Source organism: Anopheles darlingi, chromosome 2 (assembly GCF_943734745.1).
Source record: "Anopheles darlingi chromosome 2, idAnoDarlMG_H_01, whole genome shotgun sequence".
Lineage (NCBI taxonomy): Eukaryota > Metazoa > Arthropoda > Insecta > Diptera > Culicidae > Anopheles > Anopheles darlingi.
In genome coordinates this window covers 54,235,462-54,262,623 of record NC_064874.1, presented here as the reverse complement: position 1 = coordinate 54,262,623, position 27,162 = coordinate 54,235,462, and the positions used below count along the sequence as shown (strand labels likewise).

Genomic DNA, 27,162 nt, shown 5'->3' with positions numbered 1-27,162 from the left:
TGTGGCAAGAACCATCCTAGCGTTCAAACTAAACACATAATACTGAGCTACTTATTTCGCCAGGATAGCGGCTGGTAAAATGTAACATTAACCCCCTTCAAAATACATTTATTTGAGCTCCCATAAATTTTGATGTAAATCTGCTTATAAAAAATGAAGCTATTAGTCTTTTACCAACGTTTTTATTGCATTTTGTAGAAAAAGTAGACAAGTTTGTTTTGTTTTCATTGTTTTATTGTTGCTTAATTTTTTATCTGGTTCTGTTAATGTTTCTTTTAAATAGAATCATTCCCATTATGTTTATTAGGTTATATCTTGTTTACCGGTCCTGGAAATTTTCGTATGTATTTTCACTCCCAATCACCCTTGTGCACCGATTCTCAAACTTTCATTCGAGCGACAATTGCCTTGTTGCAACAAAACATACAGATCTGCCAATCTTTCACCATTCTTATATACCATTCTTGCACACGCTTCAGCTTCCTTCTGCAGGATTTTTTGCCTTTGCTATCGCTTGCTTCTACAGTTTACAGCCAACTGTATGTTTTCCCTTATATTGCCATTTCTTTTGTGCATTTTACATTTTTGCTAAAATTGAAATTGCGCCTATCGAAATCAACAGAACTTAATCGAGTGTATCAATTTCCCCTAAGGGCTTGTCCATATTATTCGCGCAAGCTCTTTACCGCTGAAAACGCATGAGCGCTAGGTTTGCGTTTGCAAATCCGTAAATCATTGTATCAGTTTAGTAAATGATTGGTAGAGCATAAATTTACACTATTTACAGTTAGACTCTTTACTTCTCTCTCAATGCCGTACCACCAGCTAGTGGCCATGCCATTTCTAGATTGATTCCCTGACACTTTGTCCTTAATACGTTATCCTATCCTACGCCGTGTGAGATTGGCATCAATACTTTAGTCAAACACAAAATGATACAATGCCAACCAAATAGCTACGGAGAGCCCTACAAACAAATATATGCTACATTCAAACCAGGGCGTTTTTTGCTACTGATCGTATCGATTATCGTTCCGATGCTTTGCCTAATTAACGTAAAAAGTTATTCTTCCATCCTCGAACCTTGTCTGCTAGACATATATGGATTTCCGGCAGCACCAAGCCACTGGCATCAAATTTAAAATATCATTCCCTGGTGCGATTATGTACATCGTTGGCGATGTGCAGTTTGTGATGAGCAATGATATTAAAGAGGGTATCAGAAGCATCATTCTGTCGTCTTATGGGCTACCTTGCATGCTATCATCACTTTCGAGGTATGTGACATATGAATCCGTACTGTCTGGATGATGCCCACTCAGATCCATGTGTGAACCAAGCGGTGCTCCCTGGGCTCCTTGACCCGGCATCGGTGGCATGCCTCCGGGTCCACCTCCGGGTCCACCTCCAGCTCCATTTCCTACATCGTACCCATGCATCTGTAGCAGGAAAAATAGAAAAAAAAATTTCATTGATTAACACGATATTGCAACTATGTATCGAATAGATTAAAATCACAGTTTGGCTAGCGATCGAAATAGTTAAATATCAATGTTTATGGGAGACACTAAACAGAGCCCGCAAACCATTGAGGTAATGCAAACATTTGAAAAGCTGTCGCTATGCTGTTTAGCACAGGCCGTCTTTTGCACAATGGTCAGGTAATGGGCCTTACCCTACAAGCTTTCCGCCATTGAACAATGGGAGGGAGTGAAGCAAAAGGGGAACGACAAAATGCAGCAGACAAGCTGCCGTTAGCAAAGGGATTAGCGATGGAATTGGTGCATATTTCATGTATTATTATGGCCAAGGTATCTGTACTCCTGCACGCCGTCTGCTTCGTGCTGCATTTCATCGCACTTCTCCAAGGCTGACAACGAATGGGTGGATAAAAGCGACAAAGTAAATTCGAAAAACGACGACAAACCGCTGGAAAAGAACGAAAATAAGAACAAGAAAGCAACCTTTTCGACGGTATCGTCCCCACCACTATTTAATCAGAGCCACCATTTTGCATCTTTGCATGGATGGAAAGACATGCAGCATGACCTTCGACTTTATCGTGTATATTCGAGGCATTTTATTGTGCGTTACATTCACGTTTATTTGTTGGGCGAACCACAAGTGTATGGTGGCGAGTGATCAGATGAGCAACGTTGTTGAAAATCATCCTTTAATGGACTTTGCAATTTCCTTCGCTAATATCGAAAGGCACTTTAAGTCGATTGCGTGTTACAGCCATCATTATGTTGACACAAGGGAGATCGAAAAGCGGTATTAGAAATGCTAAAACTACGAATACTCTGCACGCAGAATTGTTCACAAGAGATCCAATCGTAGTGCCTGGTACATACCTGATTGACTAAATGCTGAAAAGCGGGAGTGTGCGTGTTGATCGCACCGTTGCTGTCGAGATCGGAGTGTAGTGCAAAATCCGACAGCGCTTTCCAGGGGGGTTGATAGGCGGTGACTTCTAGGCCGTGCAGGTTCAACGGTGAATCGTGCCTCACTGGTGAGCTGGCCACCATCGGTATACCCTGCATGCCATAACCCAGCTTGCGTCCCTCCTGTGAACCGAACGCATCATACCATTGAGCTCAGATTCCATTTTAACGGATCCACTGCGGTAGCGGTCGCGGTACGTGGTCCTTACCTTCTCCTGTTGCATCTGCAGCTTCATTTGGATCGTTTTTTTCTTATCCTTGCACCGCTTGTTCTGGAACCAAACTCGTATGACTCGTGGTGACAGACCAGTCATCTCGACTAGTTGCTCCTTCATCAGTGCATCCGGCCGAGGGTTTGCATTGTAGCATGTTCTGTGGAGACGAAGGGTGCGGTAAGAAACCGGTACATCATCGTGAGCAGTTGAAGTGGTGCGTCTCTCGGCGATGCCGATGATCGCGGGACCACGGTTTCGAGTGTGCAAACACCAGGACGGGGTTGCTGGCGCTGCTGCAATATGGTAATAATTTGCACAATTTGTGTTTTGCTTAGCAATCGATAGGAACAGTGAGCCAAGTTTGTGATAGTAATTAGAGATAATTCACGGACCTTTCGTTAATCCAAACAATCACACAACACGCCGCACCGCCAAGCGTCTGCCAAGTGATGCTTGCGATCGGCGGTACTCCTCGGGTACTGCTTCCATACAATTTACATACAATTTACCCAATTGAATGTTTGTGTTGAGCTAAGTATAACATGCAAAGTAACTTCATAATAGTGCATACATTATGCATTTTAAACACACAGTTTGCTATCCATGCAAAAGCTTATTTCAGCTCATATACCCCTTATACAGAGGAGTTGTGTCGTTTGGTAATTGTTTGAAAGATGCTGTTTCCATTATTTTGCTCAACGCTGACTACTACCATGAGCTTAACTTTATGGGTATCGTGAGATGAACGCGTGCGGTACGTTTCATACTTCAACCGAAATCGAAACACTCAGCACTCATTAGGGGATTTGCATTAACGATACGCTCTTCACTGCCCATTTGCGATCGTTAAGCTAATATGCTTTCAAGTACTGTGAGCCGGGCATATACCCATTTCATAGTTTCTGCAAGATCGTCGGTGTCATCTTTTCACTTTTGGTCCCCTCGTTTAACTTCAAGATATTTCAAGATCGATGGGAAACTTACCGGAGAGTGTGGAGTTGTTTCTCGTTCAGCACTGTCCGCACTCGGGTCGGTTTACCATCCGAGGGTCCCGATGGTCCTTTGCCGCGCAAACTTTTATGAGATCCCGACTCGCTACCCGAATCTGTTAGGATAATAGGAATAATATGTCTCTTGAAACCACGTCGACCAACTAGGAGCATGAAATGTATGTTTTCTAGCCGTTATTCAATTGTTTTTTTTTGCGCGGGCATCTGATGGACCACACTTTACTGTCTCGAAACACGGTTCCCATCGTTGTTTTTTCCAAGATTTCTTCCACTCCATATTCTGAGTACGACCGACATGAATGATAGTAACTGCATTTATCGAAGCTGTGGGCATATCTCTTCGCGAAACTACGATTACATCTATTATAATTATTTTTCGTGTTTTATTGATTTGCCGCATGGCTGCATCTGTCGAAACATTGATCGTGGTACCGGAATAGAAGAAAAGTACGCCGCCACTGCCACCGGTCGGTACGACTTGTACATCGCGCTCTACGAGTCAATAGGATGGGGGATGGATGTGTAAGAAAATAAGGCATCGTTGGTCATAGACACAGAGACTGAGGGCGTCTCATCGACGCCAAAAGGATGCCGCCGAGTTCGTAGCGATCTGAGCACCGATCATCAGCCCCGATAATTATCAATACACGCCTAATTACACGGGCCGAATCGGTGGAGTAGAAATCGAAACGAAATCGGAAACTCGCAACACAAGAAGCCACCGGCATCGGGGGAAATGTTGTTGGCGGCGGCAAGCTTTTGGGTGTTCGCATACCGCCTGGTCCACTCCTGGTCCACTCCCGGTCCACCCGCAACATCACGGGAACGCATTTTCTCCAACGCATTTCCAACCATATTAAGTGTTTTGCTGCTGACCGCTTCACTCTGCGGCTCCGCTCACAAACCTACCAACAATTACCAGTTCCACGATACCGCAATGGAGTCGGTATCGGATACGCTGGCGTGCTCTATGTAGTGAGCGGCCCGTGAAAGGCTTATTTGGTACGACAGGGTAGGGCAGACCCAGCGTAAAAACGATGATGAAGAGGCACATAGGGGGAGTGGGTGGCAGAAGGTTAAGACCGAAAATTGGAACATTTGTTCATTCGCTTGTAGCACTATTCTGCTTCAAAAATGCTGCATGAGATGCTTTATCTGCTATGGGTTGTTTTCGGCATTCTTTTACTTTCAATACTAATGCCGCCAAATGCGATTCAATCAAACGGTAGAGATTCGCATCCCGATCGCACTGGAAATAATGTCTATGCGACTGTAACGCGTTTGTCATAATATTATTGAAAACGATGGTCCTGGTACTTCATTCGAAAGGACACAATTACCATAATATCCATACAAGTCAGAAATCAAGTCAAGTTAATAGTTAACCGATATCTTCCAAATATTCCAATGTCAAAAAAACTCTGCACCTAAACTTGGTGAGCAAAGCTGAATAAGAATGCCAGATCCTTTTGCTCGTAAAATCGTATATTGCAAAATAGGAATTAATTTCCACAACTTATCCGGTCGGCCCAACCTTTTAAAAGTTCGATATTGGCTCGAGTCAATAAAAACATTCCAAAGTTCGCAAGATTGCTCTTCATTTCTCGGAAGAAATGAATGGCGAAGGCGATAAGAATAGAAAAAAAACACGTTCCAATGAGTATACAACGACAACAAAAAGCAATCCTTTGAAGTTTTGCGCCGCCGCCATCATCATCAAAAGCCCACCGAAAAGAATCAGACACCGCGCCACTGGCGGCTGTGACCAGCGGTGGACAAGATTGTTCCTATGTAGACCGTGTGTCTGTAGTATTTACACAACCGGAACATAAGTGTGTACAAGCTGATTGGGAAAAGATGACGAGACCCCCGAACAAGCCAAGTATCGAAACCGGACATTTGGAAAGGAGATGGTTTTGTCAACCTAACTCTTCATTGGCGGGACTGAGGAGCACGGGAAGCGGCTCATCGATCTCCCACTAGAAGCCAGGGGCAACAGTATTTTCAAGTGGATTGCTCACGAGATATTCGGGATGGACCGGGTGAGGGGATAGGTACCATATGCTAACTGGAACATTCTCAGCGAGCAAGAACATGGCGCATAGGAATAATATTGACTCATGAAGCACTTGAGCGCCGTCGCGCCCGTACGCGGTCAGGTTGACTGACTCAGTCTTAGTCTGAAACAGGTTGTTGTGCTGGCGACATGTTGACGATTTCATTCGCGTTTGATCTTACTTAGGTTTAGTGATACCCATTTCCTGTCAGGTGCCGTCGCAGCAATCCCGTGACGGATGGGTTCATGGACTTTGGGAATGCATCGTTTGAAGCATAATGATACAACTTCAAAATGACTCAGTGGCATCAGTACGGTAACGTCATTTAGTTGACCCATGCTCGGTAGCTAAATGACAACAATCAAGCCAAACATTGCCATTGATAATTACACGCCGATAAACTTGTTTGTCCAGTCGGTTGATGATATCAAATCGGGGAACACAAATGAGAGCAATCTAACTAACTGACTCACCTGACATCGAGCCTAGCTCGCTCGAGTGATTATTATTATTCAGACTGCTGTTGTTATTGTTGGTGCTATTGATGTTATTGTTGTTGGCGTTGGCGCTGATGTTGTTATTGGGCTCGACGCCCGGTAGTAGACCATTTTGAGACGTTTTCTCCAGATGGTCGTGATCTTCTTTGCAGTATAGTGATCCGCCATCTCGAAGCGCGAACTCGTCACCTGATGAGGAAGAAGAAGAAGGTCAAGAGTATGTTAAATGCTAGAACGGTTGCACTGCGATTGCCGCCCTGACTTACCTGGTATGAGTTGCCGGGCACAGGCTGAGCAGCGAAAGCATTCTATATGATAGATTTTCGTTTTGGCGCGCATTACAAAGTCGTTTTTACTGAATGAGCTTCCGCACTTATCACATTTGGTACCGAATAATCTGGGGATGAAGCAGCGATGAAGTGGCATCAATGTGGGACGCCGCACGGGACTTGGGATCACAAATTGATCCTCATTCCTTACCTAACATAATCCCGCTTACAATAGGTTTTGCCATCGCGCACGAAACAGGTACAACTTTCGTCTAGGAATTGGCGACATTCCTGGCATTTGAGGCACGCTGCATGCCATTCAAGGTCCGGTGCTACGCGCAGGATATACTGATCATGAATTTGTCCTCCGCATCCGACGCACAGAGACAGTCGTTCTTTTTCTATGAATATAAAAAAATCATTTTTGAAGATTTTTGGAGAAGATAGCATTCAACTTTATTTTTTAAACATAATGTCATCGTGTCAAGAATATTTGGTTGTATTTTGTGGCAGATTTGTGGTAAACTACGACAATGGCATCAATTTTAGAAATGTGCGTGTCTGCAAAAAATGTACTTTTTTTGGTGTTCATTGCAGACGCGTGCTGAATCATTTGAAATTGAGAAATCAATATTCTTTGATTAGATTGGGAGTTTTCACTGGCAGCTCCTCGAGTTTTTTAAATTTATTTTAGTTTTTCATTTTACTTGGGGCTGTAAAATAGTGTCATGATAAAGTTATTAGAATTTCAAATCGAGCGGATCAGTAGATTTGATGCTACGATGGACACCTACTTGGAAAAACGGAGGATTGCGAAAACTGTCTCAAAAAAGCGAAATGCATTGAGCCCTGTATGAAATGAGTTTTTTTTTCAAAAATCAATAACTTTGTCAGTTTGCTTCAATTAATCCAAGAATTTTACTCTTCAGAGGATCAGCATTCCTGAAAAAATGTGCGAAAAAATGTGTTTTATCGATCCACCTTTCGCCCTCCTTAAATCCCAAACCGAAAACGCTCATTTTTACGAATTAGGAATGCCTTAAACTTTTCATTCAAGCGTAACTAAAAAACTAAAAATTATACTAATTACATTAAACTCGACAATGCACATTGTCTTTGAAATCGATGCTCTTGGCAACTCCCTTAAATGTTACGATGTTTGACGTTATGATGCTTATTATATATGATTTATTTTTTAAAATATTGTGGAATATTCGCTTTCAAGTAACCAAAAGTAGTCCAAGTGCGAATGTTCAATAGTGAGATAGCCCCACTTCACCAAAAACAGAATTTACGATTGATTAGAAAGGACGGGGTTTCGTCCACGATCGGGTTGGATCCTCGGAGCCTCTCCAGTACTCCATAACACTAGTTTGCAGAAGTCGTATGGAAATTCGTCACCACGCATTTATCTATCAGTGGCCACTTTAAAGAGGGCGATGCTGAAGATAGCGTCCAACATGCAGAATTAACACGTTCTCCGCATTCATCGCTTTGCCGGCGTCGGTAAAGAGATCAATCGAAAGCGTATCAAACTGAACCCTCATATATAGCGAAACCCCCCATATTTACAGAGAAAGGTGCCGTGCAAAAAAGGACCATACCAAAGCAAAACTTTGACATCAATTGTAAGGCTCAGATCTCGTATTTCTAAAGCATTTAGAACCAGTTATTTGCACGCCGTTCATGTATATAAAGAAGAAAAACGCCCACCTGCCTACCATTTCATGCATTATGAAGCTGAGTAAATTTGGACGATTCTACAGGATTTGGCAAAAAATCTGCAATCAACTTCACAAGTAGTTTTCGACCAAACCATGTATAACAATATGCTCAAAAATAAGCCCATAAAAGATGATGCAACGGCCTAAGACGCCTAAGATCAGCGTGTGATTTTTTCTTCGTCCTCCATAGTTAAACTAAACTAAATATTTTACTGTATTTTTATAAGTTGTAATTTTTGTGTAACGTACTGTAACGCTTTGTAACATTGTTACGCCCTAATCTATGCAAAAGGGGCGTGGTTACTGAGACTTCTTTACGTTACTGTGCGTTACAGTACGTTACACGAAAATTACAACTTTTAAAAATACAGTAAAATATTTAGTTTAGTTTCCTTCAATGTATCTTCTTTTGCATGATCTATGGCGGACGAAGAAAGCTTCGCACACTGCAATCGCAAGTTTCTTTGAGCTAATTTTAGGGCATATTGTTATATATGGTTTGGTCGAAAACTATTTGTTAAGTTGATTGCAGATTTTTTGCCAAATCCTGTAGAATCGTCCAAATTTACTCAGCTTCATAATGCATGAAATGGTAGGCAGGTGGGCGTTTTTTTCTTTATATACATGTATGACGTGCAAATAACTGGCTCCAAATGCTTTAGAAATACCAGAACCAGAAACCATATATAACGTCAAAGTTTTGCTCTTATTGTGGTCCTTTTTGCACCCGATGAATGCGGAGAACGCGTTAATTCCGTATCGTACGTTTTGCTAGACGCAATCTTCAGCATGGGCCTCTTTAAAGTGGCCACCGATGTGTGGTGACGAATTTCCATATGACTTCTGCAAACTAGTGTTATGGAGTACTGGAGAGGCTCCGTAGGATCCAACCCTGGACGAAACGCTCTTTCTATCCAGTCGTAAATTCTGTTTTTGGTGAAGTAGGGAGCGCAGAACTGCTAGACCCAACCATTTTTCCTCTTTTATCTTTATGGCGGAAAACACTTAAGCTGGGAGCTAGGAAGAATAGGCTAGGTACCGTTCTGATCTGAACCGTTTTCCAACGAATGTCGGCGAGCCGGCTTTTCCCGAGAAGAATAAATTCCCTTTTTCGACTGGAGCATCAATACTAGGGAATTGTACTACCGGAGGAGCTAAGTCTTTCCCTCATTTGCACCACCATCTCCCCATCAGGACGGTTCAATGATACTTTTGTGTGGGGGAACATGTGGCAAGCCCTTACTCCACGCGTCCTGCTTACGCCCTCATATCCAAACAACCACTTTCCCGTTCCTCCAGCAAGAGTTCTGAAGCGTAGTAATGTAGCGCTCGATACGCCCTGAGATATTAATATTTGAAATGCATTTATACTATTAGCAGTTACAACTTCTCCATTTGACGGCACCATTCTAGATACTGTCCAAGGGGGCCCAGTCATGTGGTTCATCACTAGAACCTTCATTGTGTATACAAATTCGGAAGCAACGCATTTTTGCGCATCGCTCTATTATTAAAAAATTTGAACATTGTGAAGGGAGCCCACATAGAAGGTGCCTAAAATAGAAATCGTTCGTGAACATGGATGTCACAATACAGAACGGAAAAAGCATGTATTAAATAGGATATTTCGTTTGCAATTCAAAACTTTCGTTTCGTTACCGACAGTTTTTAGAGCAACACTGCACACAGTGACACAGTAAACTGGTAGGTCATATCCATGGTGTGTTAATGTCCTCTAAAATTGTCGGCTTTTTATCCTAAACTATAGACATTGCGGATTATAATAGCAATCTGTAAGTCGGCGGTAGAACAAAAAGTTCGTTCAGTACAGTATCCAGCGAAGGCATATCCGTTTTCATCGTTTTTGCCAAACATTTTATCCTTCTCTTCTGCGATCACGGTCAACAGGAACGACGAAGTAGAATGAATTATTCACTATACACAATTCGACCATTTAGATCGACTAGCAGGGAAACTGCCAATTGCCTAGGCGACTCGTTGGCCAGCCAGCGTGAAATAGCGGGTGCAAAAAAATGGTTTCATTACGGCTTGGACAGGTTACTCTTGCATTCGTTTAAGAGATGTCGCTTCCAAATCTGCTCGCTCCGTAGCGTTTACGATGAAACTCTTTTTGGCCAGAGAACATGCATTTTAAATGATCATTCTGTAATTGGTTTTTGTCGGTCTGGGATTGTCTCTAGTTGCTGATTTCAAATCTAACGATAGAGTCTCTAAGGTAATTTTGTTCACATTTCCTCCATGCCCCGTCTGTTGTACTGGTCAAACGCATTTAAGATATTAGTAACATATGCATTATAAATAGCATTAATAGCACAGGCCAACTCTTTGCGATGCGAAAACACATTTCTTTTGGTGAAATGGCCGCCATGTGTCACGATCTGCAAGTGCGATCAAACTCTTGTCAGATCAATGTGACCTTCAGCAGTGGCGCGCAATTGCACAGAATCACAAACAGCGATGCATCTTCAAACGACGCGAGTTCTTTTTAGTTTGCCAGCCAAAAGCAAAATAGTACGGTGCAGTCTGGGGTCGGCATACTGCTCTTGCTGTCTACCGTAAGGGACCTGATGCTAGGGTAGCACTCGGCGCAACAGTGCAAGAAGGAGACGGGAATCGAAATGGGAGATAAACTTTAAAACAGGTATCTTGTTAGGTTAATTTGAGAGGGTGTTTTGTTTTTGGTACCGGTCGGGTGTATTTCTTTTTTCGTAATGCTGCATCCCTCCTAGAGCCCAAGACCCCCAAAAAGGCTTCGAGAGAGCGCCGTCGCGACGTAGCGCAGCGCGGTTTGGCTAGGAGGTTCTAGTGAGGCTCATTTCGAAAAGACATCGAGATGTTTGTTGCCGTCTGGCACCGTTGCTCGACTGCGTGTGTATGTGCTGGGTGTCTCGCCTTTCTGCCTTCCCGTTTTATTGCATCTTTATGATCACTTTTTTATAGTTTTAGATGCGTGTTGATGGCGATGACGATGGCGAGTAAGCCGTTGGCATCAACCCCATCCCCAAACCCTACTCTGCCCCGGCACGCCACGTTCCTTGTTGGCATGTGCCGAGGTTTTGTTTTATCATCTCAAATCTTCTGTTGGAAGATTATGTGTTTTTAGAGTCATACCACTAGTAACACTAGCGCTAATCTGTGTCCGCTCAGCCCGTCGTTCGGCTTCGGAAAGGATTCTGTCAGCTCGTTCAGCGACGAACTGACGGTGACGGTGTTTCTGCATGCACAACCTGGCCACCGCCATTCGAAATTCCCCAAGTTCTAAGTGATGATGTAAAACTGGCACAAATCCCGGAGCCGATCGACCACCGGGGTTGGAGACATCGACGTGTGATTGCAAATATGGGACGCAGCGACGGGCAGGCCCCGCCTGGCCAGACTTGGCTCGAAACCATTCCACATAGACGACCATTCGTCGTGTGACGTTTGCTTTGCGTCGTGTGACGCTTTACAACGCTTGATGCACACCGAAGAGGTCGGTAGTGTTTATCTAGTTTATTACATACGTCTGTCAGTCGGCAGCCGTGCGCCTGGCGCGGTTCGTCCGCGGTTTTGTCTCGCCGTGGTCAAAGTGAGTGAGTAAAAAAGGCGGATGCACAGAAGGTCGGATGCTCTGATAGACATCTTGAGCATCGCGCCGCCGAACAGACCGTCCAGACTGACCAAATCGAAGGGAGCTGATCGCTGGGCGGCATTGTCTATTGCGCGCGCGAACATAAATATGTTGTTTAGTTTGGCTTCCAACCCAGGCGCCGTCATGGTCATCGATAACCAGCCGGCGGCAGGCCCCTCGACTCACAAGATCTCCGATTCGGACATGCATCGATGCATTTCTTTTCTCTGTTCTTTACCCTTTTTTTGTCTGTCCCTCATTTCTAATGAGCCCAACGAAAGGAGCGTTGCTTCGATGGTCAACAGGCGACTGTGTCATCGACCGTAAGGCGAACGGTAAAGCCGTGATTCCAGTTCTTCTTCCTTTCGCTCCTTGTCACTTCGTTTAGAGATGCTAATGACTATGATGAAGTCCATCGATTATGGTGATGACGGGGGACACCTACAAAATGTGTCAGCAGCGTCAGGAGTGCTCATAAGATAGAACTGATTTGAATATGGTTATCGTTCATTCTTGGACGTTGGTTTAAATCTTCCCACATGCTCGATTATATTGAAGATCGTGAGCCCGTGCTACGCCAGCCGAAACTAATCAAGCCTAGCCTAACTGGGCTATAAGACCTGTTTCTAGCGTAGTTCGACACGTTCCGGAATCAGACCATAGACTATTCATTGGTGGTTCTTTTGGTTTGAATAATGTTTAAAATAGTAGCACATCAGTGTCAAATTAACTCACCCTACAAATCGTTATTAGCCATAAAAATGATCTGTTTGACGGGTTAAATTACTGTGGGGTATGTATTTAGATACACACACGGCTGTTGTTGTAAATTGATGTGTGTCATTTAATGTGATACTTTGTCGTTAACACAAAATCAGTCAAATTTTGAAAAAAAAAGTCAGTCAGTTCAGGGAAGTGGACAGTATTGTTAATGGCAAAGAACTATTACTGGCCTGAGAGAAATGATTCCTTATAATAACGCCAGTCTGTTTATGGGGCCTTCTTAAAAGTTTCATACAAAATTCGGTTGGCACAAAACGTGTTTGATTGCTTTTTTTTCTAGCCGGCGCCAACGCTAATTATGCCAAATAGCGTTTTTCTCGTTCTGGACATTTTGGCCACCGTCAAGGTATGTCACTGGCCGAGCGTAACCTATTTCCTTTCAACGATGGTCGAGCGGACCTACCGATCATTGGACGGTATGAACCATAATTGGATGCATGTGACTTCGGGCAGGGTCCTCGTAATCGTACTTAATGATCCAATCGACCATAACAATGACGCATTCAAAACGCGTAGTTCGTAAGAAGTAGTGTTCGGAGACTACAGCACTGTACTGGTAATACAAACACCCCCGGCAAGCACGGTTCACAAAGTGGCTCAACATTGTAAACAATCTTTCCATCAACATCCTTGGCGCCATCTCTTGAGGTCCGAGTGAGAAAGCGTCATCGTTGTCTCGCAGAAAATCATTGGATGAAAGAAGGAATCTCCAGGCTCATTTCACTCGAAAAGAAAATATTTTTCCTAGATGAAGAGCAGCATCAAGTCCTGTCCTGGCCAATAATGATTGCGGTAGGACGACGGCCGTTTGAAGAGAGGTTTGAAATGGTCGGCCTTTTCAGTGCAAGTGGACACGCGGTTGGAAAGACGGGATGGCAATAATTCTAGTTTAATGGCTTAATAATTTGGTATAAATTATGCTTATTTGCCCGTTAGTGTGCGTCCGTTTTATGACTATCTCATAAATCATAAAAGTTGAGCGGTCCAGAGCCTTCGTACACAGTAGCACACACGAACGTGAAACGGATTTCGGAAGACACTTCTCGTGAAGAAGCGGGAAAGCGGGTAGGAATTCAACAGCAAATCAGTTGACTCACAAGTAGGCCATGTTGATCAACGACGATTTATGGCCCATGGCCACAGTGATTTGGTTTCTGGGATCCATGACAGTCGACAAAAGGCATTCGCGAAAAAGATGACAAAAAGCCGTTCAAACGAATAGCAAACATTTGCAATCTACGTTCTGTGATGTCCAGAATTTTATTAACCAACCAGCCCACTAATGGTACAAAAAGTCAATGACCCCAAAACCGTACATTTGTACCGTTATTATGCCGAAATACATAGCTGACAGGAAACGTCAAGGCCAGAACACCTGATCATTGGCGCTTGAGCGAATTTCATTGTCATGCTCATTGACAGAAAATACAGGATCGGATAGGAATTTGCGCGTAGGAAGTCTCTCAAAGTGATCTTAACAACTTACACAATGGAGCAGCATGTCTTAGAATGCATTCATTCGTTCGCATCCGATGCGATCATCCCATTCTTGAGCAATATAAGCTGACCAACCACGGTGGCCTTTAGCTCGCGCTGTTGAATAATACAAAAAGTAAAAGTCACCTCCTGCTGCACTTGCCCGGAGTAGAACATCGAAGCACAATCTTCAAAGCCGTTTGCCGCGTCGGCCAAAGAAGCCTGTTGCCCGTAAGTTGACGTTAAAATATTGTTCAACAGACAACTCGCGGGGAATGGAGGAATTACATTGAAACGGACGTTTTTGGCGGAAGTAGATTGGCGTGAGCGTGGTTTACAGCGTGGTTTAAACTAAAGATCACAGCTCGGAGTTTCGCCACCGATCAGAGACAACGGTGTAAAGAACTCTTACCATGAACACAACCGGTGTGGCTACTCTGTAGGAAGAAGATCGCTCGTTAATAGCAGCAATACTGTTATATTTCATAGACGATTGCTTGTTGCTCACGAATTCGGTTCGGAGATTGCTCGGGACGGTGTTTCTGAGATTATTTCAAACCCGCCCGTAATTTTTATATCGCGTCTGTGCGGCTAGCTTGCGATTGATGTGGGTTTGAACAATCACATCGAACGATCTCACCCTGTCATGTCAAATTCCGTGATGTGCACATTTCATCTCGTTTTATTTTTCTTCGCACCTTGCGGAGTGTTAGAAATGTATAAAGTTAATACCACGTCTGACTTCCAAACGTCTTTAGTTTGACCCGGGTGTGCTCGGGGTGAGCAAGAATGACACGGACACCATCGCATGTATCGCATAAAGTCCGAAAAGTAAGAACGATTCACCTTTCATAAATATCGGACGTATGCCGTGCATGAATGACTGCGATTGTCGCCGAAGCTGCCAATGCAAGCCGGTTGCCTGTTGTATGCGTGCGTAATCCTAGTTCTGAGGCGTCTTCAACACAAGCACCGCCATTCAAGGTTGGCCAGTATGGCACACATCGATCGTGTGCGCCTGAACTCACACTGACCGTGTGGTGATTAATGTTTGCCCCCTCGGTTAGCGTTTATTAGCGGTGTGTGGGGCCAATTAGCACGTGCGATCATTACCGAATCCGCAGCAGCAGCACCTGTAGTAACCCTGCAGTGGACGTCTGCTCGAGACTGGACGAAGTAACAGTTGGCGGCTGGTCGGTCTCTATGGTCTCTGCGACGCGATCGTACCTCTGTGGTGTCGACTTCATCGGTCATCAGCGTGCGCAGCATAAGGTAGCGAAGATAAATTAGCGAATATCACTCCGTGTCGGGTGATCGTGTAGCATCTCGGGGCGCTGTCGTCACTGCCCGTCGCTCGCATACAAAGGACCAGGTCCTGGTCTCCGTTTCGCGATGCCAACAGCAGCCACGCGAGAAGCAGAGTAGTAATGCCAGCTACGATCGTGCTTTTTATTTCGTTGGTTTTTGTTTCCTTTTTCTCGAAATCGAAATACTTCAACCCGCTCCTTCACTTTGTCTCATGGTACCGGGGACCGGGAGAATGGTGGATAGTTTTATTTATCGCATTTCGTGGGTCACGGCGCAACTGGAAATGCAAAGCAGCAGTAAAACGGCGCGAGCGGTGTGTGTTGAGGCCGAGGAAAGAACCGACAACCGGCAACCGAAACAACCGAACAACCACGACCGATAAGGAAGCATAAAACAGGACGAATGAAGTCCGAAAAGTGTCTTTGATCTCCGTGCCGGGGGCTCACACGGAACCTTCTCCTTGCCGGCAACTTTCGGCCGGCCGGTCGCCAACGAAAGATCGGAATGTATATGAGTGAGGAACCGGGGTGACGATTAAAATAAAGGAAGATGAATGTCGGGGGAAGTAACAAGGCGGTGTGATGATGAAAAACGGAGTAGAGAACGCGCCATGAATAATGTCTTCCATCATTCTTACTGCTGCTGCTACTGCTGCCGCTGCTGCTGGTGCTGCTGCTGGTTGGGCGAGCGTATGTGAGGCACGCAGGAAAAGCTGAAAAAGTTCCAACGACAACCACCGATACCGATCCCGTTTTCAGTCCCGATTACGCGATACTTGTACATTGGGCAACGGATTGGGTTTTCCGGGCCCATCTCCGGGTTGCTGTCGGGTAGGAGCGGAGGAGAAAAACAGTGACAAAAACATCGTCGGCACGAACCCATATAAGGAAAAGGGCGACTGCGCGGAAATAAATCTTTCCGTTTCGGAACGGAACAATACGCGTTTCGAGAAAACAATATGAACGTATTTTATTTATTTAAGCCAACAAAACACTAAATTATCTGTCACCGATTCTAGAACTCATCTTTGGATTTTTTTTTGTTTTCATTTTTCGGCGTTTTGCTTTGATGGTGAATGCAATTTTGACAACATCTGAATTGCAATTGCAATGACCTAATCCTACGTCTTATTTGTCCTGATTATAGATTGTAGTCTACCGCGTAATGTGTCTGCTAGCTGTTCCAAGGAAAAATGCTTTACCAGAACCACCAGAACGGAGGAGAAGGAGTACTCTTCGGTAAGTTATTGCAATGCGTTCACCTTGGTTTCCCATTATCTTAAGCTAAGTGTTTCCCGCCTACGGGGCCTATTGAGAAGTGCGTAATGAATTATAAAAAACAAACGTTGCACAAATAAGCTCAACAGGTAAATATGATTGCAATTTCACGAAGCAGAAGGAATCCTTAGCTAAGCAGGGTTAGGCAAAAAACAACTTTGCAACTTTTAAAAACACTGTAAAAAGTTCATTTGTTTATCAATTTTATTGAACTAAACATCAAACTAGTTGCAAATAACATCAAATTGAAGAATCAGTTGCAACAAGTCTCTTTTCGCAGATGAAGACGGCAGATGAACGAACTTTCTGGACGTCTGTCAAAGCTAGCAATATCACATTAATGAATGTTGGCCCGAGAAAGAAATGATTTATTCACATTTAGATGTTGGAGGGTATGAACAATACCCCCTTGCGTTATAGCCAAATTTAATACAATTAATTAAACACTATTCTATTCCTTGTGTACATCTTTTTTGATTACGCAATTTAAAGCAAAATGCTTTTCCAGGATTGTAAGCATTTAATTTTGTTTTACAAAATAGGCTCAATACTATTTCCTGAGGAGAGCCCTCACTGCGGGATTCCCACCAACTAAACCTCTAGATTGGTTTTCCCTTACCGTTTTGTCACTCTTGCGAGAAGTGGCCCAGCGTGGACGGCAGTGCAAAGGTACTTGCACCGTGCCAACACCTGTCCAAAGCGATTATTTTTGGGGGTGACATTTGCTCAAGCCACAATTAATGGCAATTATTCCAAACAATACTATGAACTGTTTTTGTAAAAAATTTAGCGCGCTGCCTTTTGTGAAGTTTGTTGCATTTTCGAACTTACCCTATTACTGGGACTAAGAGAATGTGTGAAAACTATGCTCGTACGCATACCAAAGCGTTCTCCATACGGTTCTCCAAACGGTAGCATTGTTAGCCCATATTTTGAAACGAATCTGTGAACGCCTGGTTTACACATGAGTGGGAACTCGTTAGTTACAAGCGTGGTTATACAACGATCAAAATAGTGGCCAACGCGATCGCGCTTAGGACACTGTCGAGTTCTTCGATTTCCTCCACTGGCGCACCGCTTCGAAAGGTCGTCTGGAGTCAATGGTCGGCCGGTTTTGTTTCATCGACTCGCTGCCTTGCTTCCACCACCGTCCGTGCCTCGCCTATTGTACCCTGTGCTTTATACTGCCTTCACACTTCGACATGTTAATTTATGAAAAATGTGACTCTAATAAGAAAAGTATACATAATTTGTTTATAAATCTATAAAATCCGACCACACACAACGGTGACAGTGTGTGCCGCTTGTTTGCACGAAGCATCGAACCCGTCTTCATCTTCGTCATCGCGTCCTGCTTCCACACTCCCTATTAGCCCCACGATTTGCTCGCGCCCAGAGCTCTCGTGGTCATTCGACCCGCGATCTCTTGGACGCCTCTCGATGGTACCACCCGGTCGGCCTGGGCTGTACTGTCATCACCGTCGGTCGTCGTCATCGACGTACGTTTCTTCATCGTTCAGCTTCCTCGTTGGCGTTCGAGATCGGGAGCCACGGATGTGACGGTGGCCGAAACTCACATGCATATGCGAGGGTTCGAAGATCGTGGCGAAGGAGAACCGAATCGCACGACAACCACCATGCCATCCTTCGCTCCAGTTGCTGCCACAAGATGTTTTATTGCACCGATTCCAGAAGGTGACAAATGGTGGCGACCGATCCGAGAGAGGTACGAAAGCGAAATCCTCGGCCTAGGTCTAGGGAGACTAAAATTTGTCTATTTAACCTGACACGTTAACGGCCTGTGGCCTGCGGTCCGCGACGACTACGGCCCGATCGACCGCGTGGCTGTCGGTGTGGCGCTCTTTTCCCTTTGCTCATTTGCCGCTCGATTGCCGCGGGCGTTGGAAACCTGTTTTCCGGGGGAATCGAAGTTCAATTGCTGCCGCCGGTCGACTGTTATCGGTCGCTGCTTATCGCATTTCCGATTGACAGATTCCCATCGAAAACGATCCCCCCTCTTCTCCCTCCTTCTTTCCACTACCCTTCTCCGCAACTCCAACCCTTCCAAACCACCACCACCTGCCACGACTTCCACAAGAAATGAAAGTCTCCGACGATTCGCATTGTCTTTGTGGTCTTCCGTTGGCTGCTTCGAAGCAGCGGCAGGCAGAAGGTTTTCGGCCCAAGCTGTAGCCGTTGTTTTGGTTTTTTTTGTTTACTTTTGCGTGAGATTTTGTCCTTCCCATTTGCCGCCGTTTGCGCGGAGCTTAATTTGCATTAACATGGCGGTGATTCCTTTGGACCGAGCCGAACGAGCACCATCACACGAGAGTAGCGAGAGCTGCCGGCAATGATCAGAAGTTCGGGCTTAAAACAGCAGGCCGGACGCGGAACTGCTTCCCTACACCTTTCGTTTCACGGTGACGGGCCGTCGGCGAACCCCGTGACTGCGTACAGAAGAAGGACCATGGATCAGCACTCCATTAGAGCGTGTACTGAACCACGCGGAATATTTCGTCTTTTTTCGCAATATGGGGACGTTCCTTGCAATACGATATGACGTTTTGTATGGGACGATCGGCGAGTAGCCGATTAGCGACTGGGACTAGGGTAGTTTGCAAAATGGAGCTGCTGTTGTGTCTTAGAACAGACTGGCAACGAAATGGCCTACTCAATCTCTTAGTTACATCGCGGGGAATGTAGCGCTTCTTCCGCTCACTAGCGGTGTGGAGTTTGCGGGGAGGGGGGAAAGGGGAAACGGGACATAAAGAGGCGATCGGCAAACCCCTTTTCGGCATTTCGTGCTCGCTGTTATCGGCCTTGTAGTTTGTGTTCTTCTTGATCGTCCTTTCGTTCGCGATTGGCATTAAAAGGCGAATACCGCGCAGTGCAAGCAGCAGCGGTGACTTGACTGGGATAACCCTATAACTGGCTCCATGTCGTTCAGGTCGGTTCAAAAAAGAAGGCCTTACATCGTGGTTGGCCAAGCTGAATGCTTTGTACGCAGCCGCAATCGCCGTGCGAAGGGTGCATAAGTGAGTTAGTATGAGACAACAACAAATGAAGAAAAACCTAACGTCCAGCGTGTCCTGCTCCTCGTGTTCTGTGGACATAGCAGAATTGGAACGAAACCGAGAAACGACAGCACAGGTAATCAAATTTGCATAAACCCCATGCGGCATGCGGTGTGCGACGAGATGCGGAGATCGCGCCCGTCCTTCCAAGCGTTCGGTGGTATTGGTTTTTAATAAATTATTTTGCAAATTTATTTTGAAGTTAATAGAGGAATTTAGGAAATTTATTTTGTTTTATTAACCCGCGACGGATCGTCTCCAGTGGAAGTGTTGATTTCGGCGGCGGCAACTGGACCTTTACCAAACTAACCGCGGTCGTGACACGCGGTCAAAAGATGCCGCCATCGCAAAGCGTGTGGGGCAAAATTTTCTTTTTTAAATGAAAGCTGAACTATCGTCGCTCAATGATCTATCACTTTAGTTTGGTCACCGCGGTTGGTTTAATGAAACAGATAATGAAAATCTGAATCTGGTAAAACACTTATACACCTTGGACCAGGTGAATTAGAACAGAGAAAATATAAACGTGACCATCGATCGAGTTCATCTCACCGTAGCAACGATCAGACTTATTGTCACTTCGGGTTGACTACAAAAAGATTAGTTCGTTGTGCTAAGCGCTGGATCTCAACTCCAAATGGCTTCGAAAGAAATCCAGACCGACAGCTCGGTGTCTGGGGTTGTCGATACGTCTTATTCGTGACATGTTTGACGCTCCGTTGACGTGATCTGTCGTTTTTGACTCGTCGTAATAACCGGAACCCCACACTCGAGAGCCCAGTAGCTAGTAATTCATGTTATCCAATTAACCCTAGACATGTAATCTAAGATGCTTCTGCTTCTGCTTCTGCTTTTGCTTCAAAAGGTCACCGTGGTCCTAGGCAGCGTCACTAATGTTCTATTTGTTCCCGTAATTTTAGTTAGATGTTTATTTTTTTTCTAAACCATACACTCTCACTCAAATAAAGCGTGACCACTTCCCACTTGGGGACGATCATGCTAATGGGCGAACGATCCGCTGGACAGGCATATGATCGGCGGATGAATGTCGTGCCTCGTGTTTACACTAGTAAATCAGCCCCATCCGAGCTGGGAGTTATCTAATATTTAAAAGGAAACGGAAGCGATCGGAACCACTCTCGTAGGATGGATGGAAGTAGAATGAAATTCTTCTCTAGATTGAAAAGATGTTGAGGAAAAAACAACAAAATAAATCCGGCCAAGAAGCAGCGATCGACCGGAATATGGGGGTCATACGATTGGCCGTTGGGGTATGGCACATTGTAAACATTTTGGACGGCCGATATTTGTTCCGTTTCCTGGGAACAAATTTCGGAAATGCATATCATATTCCATTGGAAAAAATGTGAATTGGATGTAAATAAAATAGGGCCGAGCCATTAGTGAATTGTTGGTCGAAACCATTGGCAGCGCACCGGGTTGCAACCAGCAATCGTTCAATTTCAGATTGCAGATGTAAAACCCACCTCTCCCCTTTTCCTTCCCATCCCTTTGTTTCGTCATTAAGCTGCTGCGGCATCGAGCATCCATTTCCCATGAGTGGCCAGCAGACGGACGGCTTTTCCGCTGGGATCCGAACAATTCGCCCTCTTCGAGTGCTGACCGTAATTAATTTATTAGTAAAATTCCCCATAGTATAGACCGACTCACCAGTGCGATTATGATTCATACAACATTGTAGTAGCAGCACGACTTTAGCAGACGGTTGTAGCGATCATCCCGATGGGTCTCAAATCCGGACTCACGATTCTGTTTGTTTACACTTCGTCGATCGAAAGCGACCATTCCAATCGGTCGTTTGATTTTCGACTTTCGGACCGGTCCGGTCTGGACCGGCATCCGTCATCATGCCGTTTATCGACGTGGTCGACCCAAGTCTTCCCAATGTATGACCATTCCCATGAGAACCGCGCGTAAAACGATGCTAGCGGATGGTACTGCACTCCTGTAAGGAGTAAGATGAATAATTTCTAGACGAATGTAATTGAATAAACAAAACACATCGGGTGCGGTAGTCAGCAAAACTGACCGTTTCATTTGCCGACCGTCTTCGATGCGTGCATTTCTAACGATCGAGCAGGTGTTGGAAGTAATTGGAGTATGACTGGATGGCATGGCATCAGTTCCAGTGCCTGCGGCAGCGGCACCAGAGGTCTCGCGGGTTCGTAAGATGTACCAGTGGGAAACCAAACAGGGAGTACAAAACGAGACTAAACTGGATCTGCGCCTATACTGTGGGAAACACAGGTGCCGTTAACGGAGGGTTACGGTATCTAAGATTTTCAAGGCATACATCGGCAAGAGGCAGAAATGTTTGATTGATAGTCAAAGTATAACAAAGCAAAAAAGCACGAGACATTGTTTATGATTGAGCAATGGACAGACACACTGCTTGTACTTTCAAACCAGACACGGTACGGATTCCCAAACTGTTGAAAGATATTCGTCATTCAAATCACAAGTGCCAACCAGTGAAATGCTAGACGAACTTGCCTGCGTTGCGTGAGTGGCTAACACTTATGCCACAGATGAAACACTGAGCTGATAATCGAGTGCCAGAGATGCGTTGTGGTAGTGTCGTTTCTCTCCACGGCTAATGGAATTTATGATAAAACTGTTAAACATTTGGCCACTGTGGGAGCACTGGCTTAGCCGGAGTTAACCGACTGAAACTGAGGGACGTAAAGACAGTTTTATTTAAATATACTGGCACACTGCCACTACTTGTTCGCACAAATAGGTTGGTGGTCATTTGGGTGGAAAATAGACTCACCGAAAAGAAAAGAGAGATTCGGGTGCGTGGGTTCCTTTGCCGTTGCTTCCATCACAGAGCACAGAATAGTTCATATTTATGATAATCCCCACGTACATCGTTCTTCCTAATTCTATGTTTTACTGTTTATTAATCATGTGAATGAATAATACGTACCCGTACGAGAGCTCTACTCGCCCCTACACACCTCTGCCATCAAGTGACATGCTGTGATGGCTAAATACCCTTCAACACGAGGAAAGCTTAAGCGCCGACCAGGGCAGCGAAAATTGGAGCTATTTATTCGCCATCTGTCTTGTGTCGTGCGTTTGCTTGTTATGCTAATGGTTAGCCAATGAGGTCTCACATCACTTCGTTCGAATCGTGGATTCAGGAGTTACTTTAATCCCAACGGACACTATCTCGAAATTGGGGCGGCATATCAGTACGGCTACATTTTATTGCGGTTCCTCGAAAATTAAAAACATTGTAAGCAGCAAATAACGACTTTCAAGGACAAGGAGCGCGCTGTTTGAACAATTGCAGGGTAGCAAAAACTGAAGAGCGCCTGAAGATGGTTTCTAAGAAGCATTGTAGCAAAAGCCAGGACCCAAAACTTCTCGAACATCACGAGTAGAAAGGTGTGTGGTAAACGCGACAAAGTCGGCAATTAAATAATTTCCTTGCTATCTATCTCTGCGAACCTCGAAAAATCTTACCATTTAACGGTATATAGCTAAGCTGTGGCTGCGCGGACGACACGATAAACGTTAAAACGTTGAGCGTTTAACCGACGCCCGGTCGAACGGCGTGGCGCGGCAGGTTAGAGGAAAAGAAGGTGCCGGAATAAACCTGCAGACCTTAGAGCATCAAGAGCTTGGAACAGAATCAAGTGAGCGATTCTTCGTTCCCAATCGTTCGTCCACTGCGCGATGTCGGCATATCACAACTGGAAGTACCCAAGATCCATGAAACAAACACATGAGATGATTACGATATCGTACTGCGACAGACAGAGGTATCATACGGACGCCCTTGCCCAATCTTCTGCCGTGAATCTTAAGAGCGTAAGGAACGACATTGGGGTATACCGGCTGGATTGGACGCTGTTGGATCATAGTACCGATCGTAAAATAGTGTGAACTTTATATTCACCTTAAATTATCTGGTCGTTTATCGGTTTTATGGAGGTTCCTGTTTAGGACCTTTTTTCTTTTGCTTCTATGAAGCCGCCTTCTTGCCACAACTCGACCTCCGATGAGATGACGATGCTGGCTGGCAGCGTCCCAAAAGAGGTCTTTTGCCCAAGTATGTTCATCGTTTAAGCGGCATTTTTCAAGATGAAAAGGGCGAATAACGACCCAAATCTCGTGTGCCATCGGGAACACCCAACGATGGTTTAATCATCAGCACAACGTACGCGTTTGAGACGTCGGATGAGTAATTAACCCCCTGCTACTCCAGATGGTACGATGTACGGGTTATTCTCTCGTTAGTTCCATCTCCAGTTAAGAATGAAAGTACATCATCGCTCAATTGATGCATACTCACCTGGCATGACAGAAGAGAATTTAATTATTTGTAAACTTCCTTCGCGTAGTGCTGGTACACTGTTTACAGCTTGTAGGTATTACTTGAACAAATATTAAGACATTTGAACCAACAAACGCGGCTTTAAAGCTTAATTAGACCCTTGCTACAAGATGACTTCAATCATGAAGAGACAATCATGAAATGAATTTGTGCATCCGATCCCTATGCGCATGTTTTAAGTCCGATCAGGTCCTACCGGGTATAAAACCGGCGAAACAAAGTGCTTTTTGTTACTTAATGCATGTTTCTCGAACATTAGACAACTCCTCTGGTTATTTGCGAAAGGTCAACTTTCTTGGTGATTACGCATTAACACCCGGGAAACCCCTCAACAATAATTTCTCGTATTCAAACCACCAGTTCCAGAAAATTTGGAGTTTCCCATACCTATTGCAACACCTTCTTAAATGCGGTGCACACTTAAGTACCCTGGATCAACCTGACCGGTCCGGTGTTGATGAATGTTTGTCGTTACCTTGCTGCTTTGCATACCCCGGGCCGTCGGCAGCTGGCAAATGTGTGCAATGATCCTCCTACCTAACCGCCGAACATGAAATCGTTTCGGAATACGGTTATGCTTGCTGCTGAAACCGAGAACGTGTTCACGCTGCCAAAGGTCGTCACCATTGCGTCCTTCATACAGAACAGCTGGCTTGGATCTCCAATAAACACATTACGCATTGCACCCGTACAAGAAGTGTCAATCTTTGGCGCTGTGTTGAGAGAAACGCATCTAACCGTGTTGAGAGAAACGCATCGTACCGACGTGAAAAATCTAAGAGCGGCAACAGCGACGACGACGACGACGACACAACAGCGACGCATGTTATACAATTCAACGCGTCATCCATCAACAAGCATTTGGGGGTGAGAGAGAGCAAGTGTTTTATTGACGATTGGAGTGATTTTTGGTTCATCCGCCATCCATTAGCCGTAATGGAATCCATCGATCGACCCGACAAACAGTAGAAAGTTCTCGTCTAACCGACGGATCTCCGGTGTGTTCTGCGGAAGGGGGGGGGGGGGGGGCCTGCACTAGCTAAAGTAACTTCTAAATGCACTTTCCCGCCAGCGACCCCACATCGACGGGTTTTGTAAGCGGTCACACAGTTTTCCGGCAGCTAGAAGATTGAATTTCGAGACCGAGTCTGGTTGCTTGCTGATGTCGGAAAATGGATCACGAAATGCGTGAAGCGAGATGTCTAATAGAATATACGAGGGGAAAGACAAAAAAGACAAAACAAACACCGCGAGACGTATGAACATCAAAACATGTGCAATACGCGTGGCAGTAGTTGAACCTTTCGCCTTTATAAATATACAGTTTCTCGGTCCACATGTGTTTCCACACTGTACCTAATACTGCATAGTACTGAGCGGTAATAAATTTGCTACTGCTTTATAGGTGTCAGCTAGAGAGCAGGACAAACGCCCAATGGGCAATATTTATTCAATCTGTCTCTTGTGATTGTTTAAGAATGTCAATCATAGCCACCGGTTCCACTAGCTGGACTGGACGAGTTTATTTGATGTTTTGGTCGAAATATTACAAAACATCAGTCATCAGTCGCTAAACTAGCTTCGGATTTGAAACATAAGCATAAAGGTAGGAGGTACAAAATCATTCCAGTCTTCCTTAAGTTGTACCTTAAAGCAACTTTCGTCTTCTTAATATTTAATCAAGGAATACCTACACGCTGTAAGCAGTGTAAGAACACTACGTAGAGGAAATTTCAAACGTCTCTTCCGACATTCTGTCTAGGTATGCACCAAGCAGATGTGATGCAACGAAAGCATGAGCAACCAATTGATTGATAATGTACTTTCATTCTTGATTAGAGATGCTACTAAAGAGATCACCCATGTTTGGGTAAATTACCGGCGTCAGTAATAAACCGTCGATGAATATTTGGTGCATCTGGCAAAAACTAGAAACATGAGTTGAATTGCATACTGCGTTCGACTGAATTGCTTTGACATTAAATGCAATTGAAATTGCAATGAAAATTAACATCAGCAATGCAAGTAACGATGCAAAAATCCAGCAAATAGTTGTTTGCTCATATTATTTCAACCAACGTTCAAAGAAATAAGTGGAGACATCTGTAATGTGCATTGTCACATCTGTGAATGGACGATCATAAGAAATTGTATTGCAAGACACAAGTCGTTCTATTCAGTCTTGTGAGAATACTACGTACGGTAATAGATCGGAAAGCTATGTTTCGCGAAAAAAGGGGAAAAAAAGAAGGGAAGAAACTTACTTGGATGAATGTTTGGTCCATGGCAACCGCTGCTATCTAGTGAATCCAGATGATGGTTCATAACCAGCGACGGCTGCACGAGTCCACCTCGATGATTATGTAAGGGAAGTTGGTGTGCCAACGGGCCACCGATCTCTGCCATTACCATATAGGATGATTTTGGTTGGAATGATTTGGTTGAGCGACTGGTACGCTATCAGCGCAACGATGGACTGATGTATGTCACACGCCCCAGGATCCTATAGCTCCTTTACATAAACCAAGTATTTCCGTTAACCGTTGCCCAAGGCTTGCTGCCTCTGCTTACGGGTGCTTCGATTCACTAAGGCACACTGAACGCAGGATGTGTTAAACTCAACACGTTCCGTAATCCTTCGGGGTTTTCGGGGGTCACACAATATTCAATCTTGCTCAACTTTTTTCAAATATGATTCACATATGAATACGTTCACACAAGCATGTACACTTTCTCACCAAAACACCATCCAAAACAAAAAAATATATGATTGCACACCTCATCTACGCCACTTTAAACTGTTGTTTCGACAGAATGGCAATACTCAAGGTAGCACTTCGATGATATACGAAATTGTCACCATCGCCAACCGGCATCTGCTTGTATGGCTGTGATACTTGTATCACTGTAAATTATTTTGGTTTCGCGTTGCCTTCTTTCAAAGATCACTCGTTAGATGCAACGAAATTGTATGAATTTCATTTAGATTAGATCTTCGAAATTCAAAATCTTCGATTCACGAACGCACGGA

At 44.6% G+C, this 27,162-nt stretch overlaps 2 protein-coding genes across 2 annotated transcripts in view; one reads left to right on the top strand and one right to left on the bottom strand.

The window, feature by feature from the left end:
• The window catches only part of LOC125952671 (uncharacterized), a 47,210-nt gene that overhangs the window by 3,927 nt on the left and 16,121 nt on the right, over positions 1 to 27,162 (top strand). The window contains exon 3 of the transcript XR_007468827.1: positions 16,561 to 16,652. The gene's annotated coding sequence lies outside the window, so the exon portion shown is untranslated. The remainder of the gene's footprint in view (positions 1 to 16,560; positions 16,653 to 27,162) is intronic.
• Positions 244 to 27,162, bottom strand: LOC125952670 (insulin gene enhancer protein isl-1). Its single transcript, XM_049682281.1, has 8 exons — positions 26,396 to 27,162; positions 6,704 to 6,893; positions 6,490 to 6,620; positions 6,200 to 6,412; positions 3,644 to 3,764; positions 2,654 to 2,816; positions 2,355 to 2,567; positions 244 to 1,439 (listed from the first exon to the last, which is right to left on the bottom strand). The coding sequence occupies exons 1-8, from the start codon at positions 26,541 to 26,543 to the stop codon at positions 1,242 to 1,244; spliced, it is 1,377 nt and encodes a 458-aa protein (XP_049538238.1). The 5' UTR covers positions 26,544 to 27,162; the 3' UTR covers positions 244 to 1,241.

Excerpts from the sequence above, each read along its gene's own strand:
- LOC125952670 (XM_049682281.1), bottom strand. The coding sequence starts at position 26,543 with ATGGTAATGGCAGAGATCGGTGGCCCGTTGGCACACCAACTTCCCTTA. Across the intron at positions 6,894-26,395 it reads TGGACCAAACATTCATCCAA|AAAAAGAACGACTGTCTCTG; the intron begins GTAAGTTTCTTC and ends TTATATTCATAG. Across the intron at positions 2,817-3,643 it reads AAACAACTCCACACTCTCCG|AACATGCTACAATGCAAACC; the intron begins GTAAGTTTCCCA and ends TCGTCTCCACAG.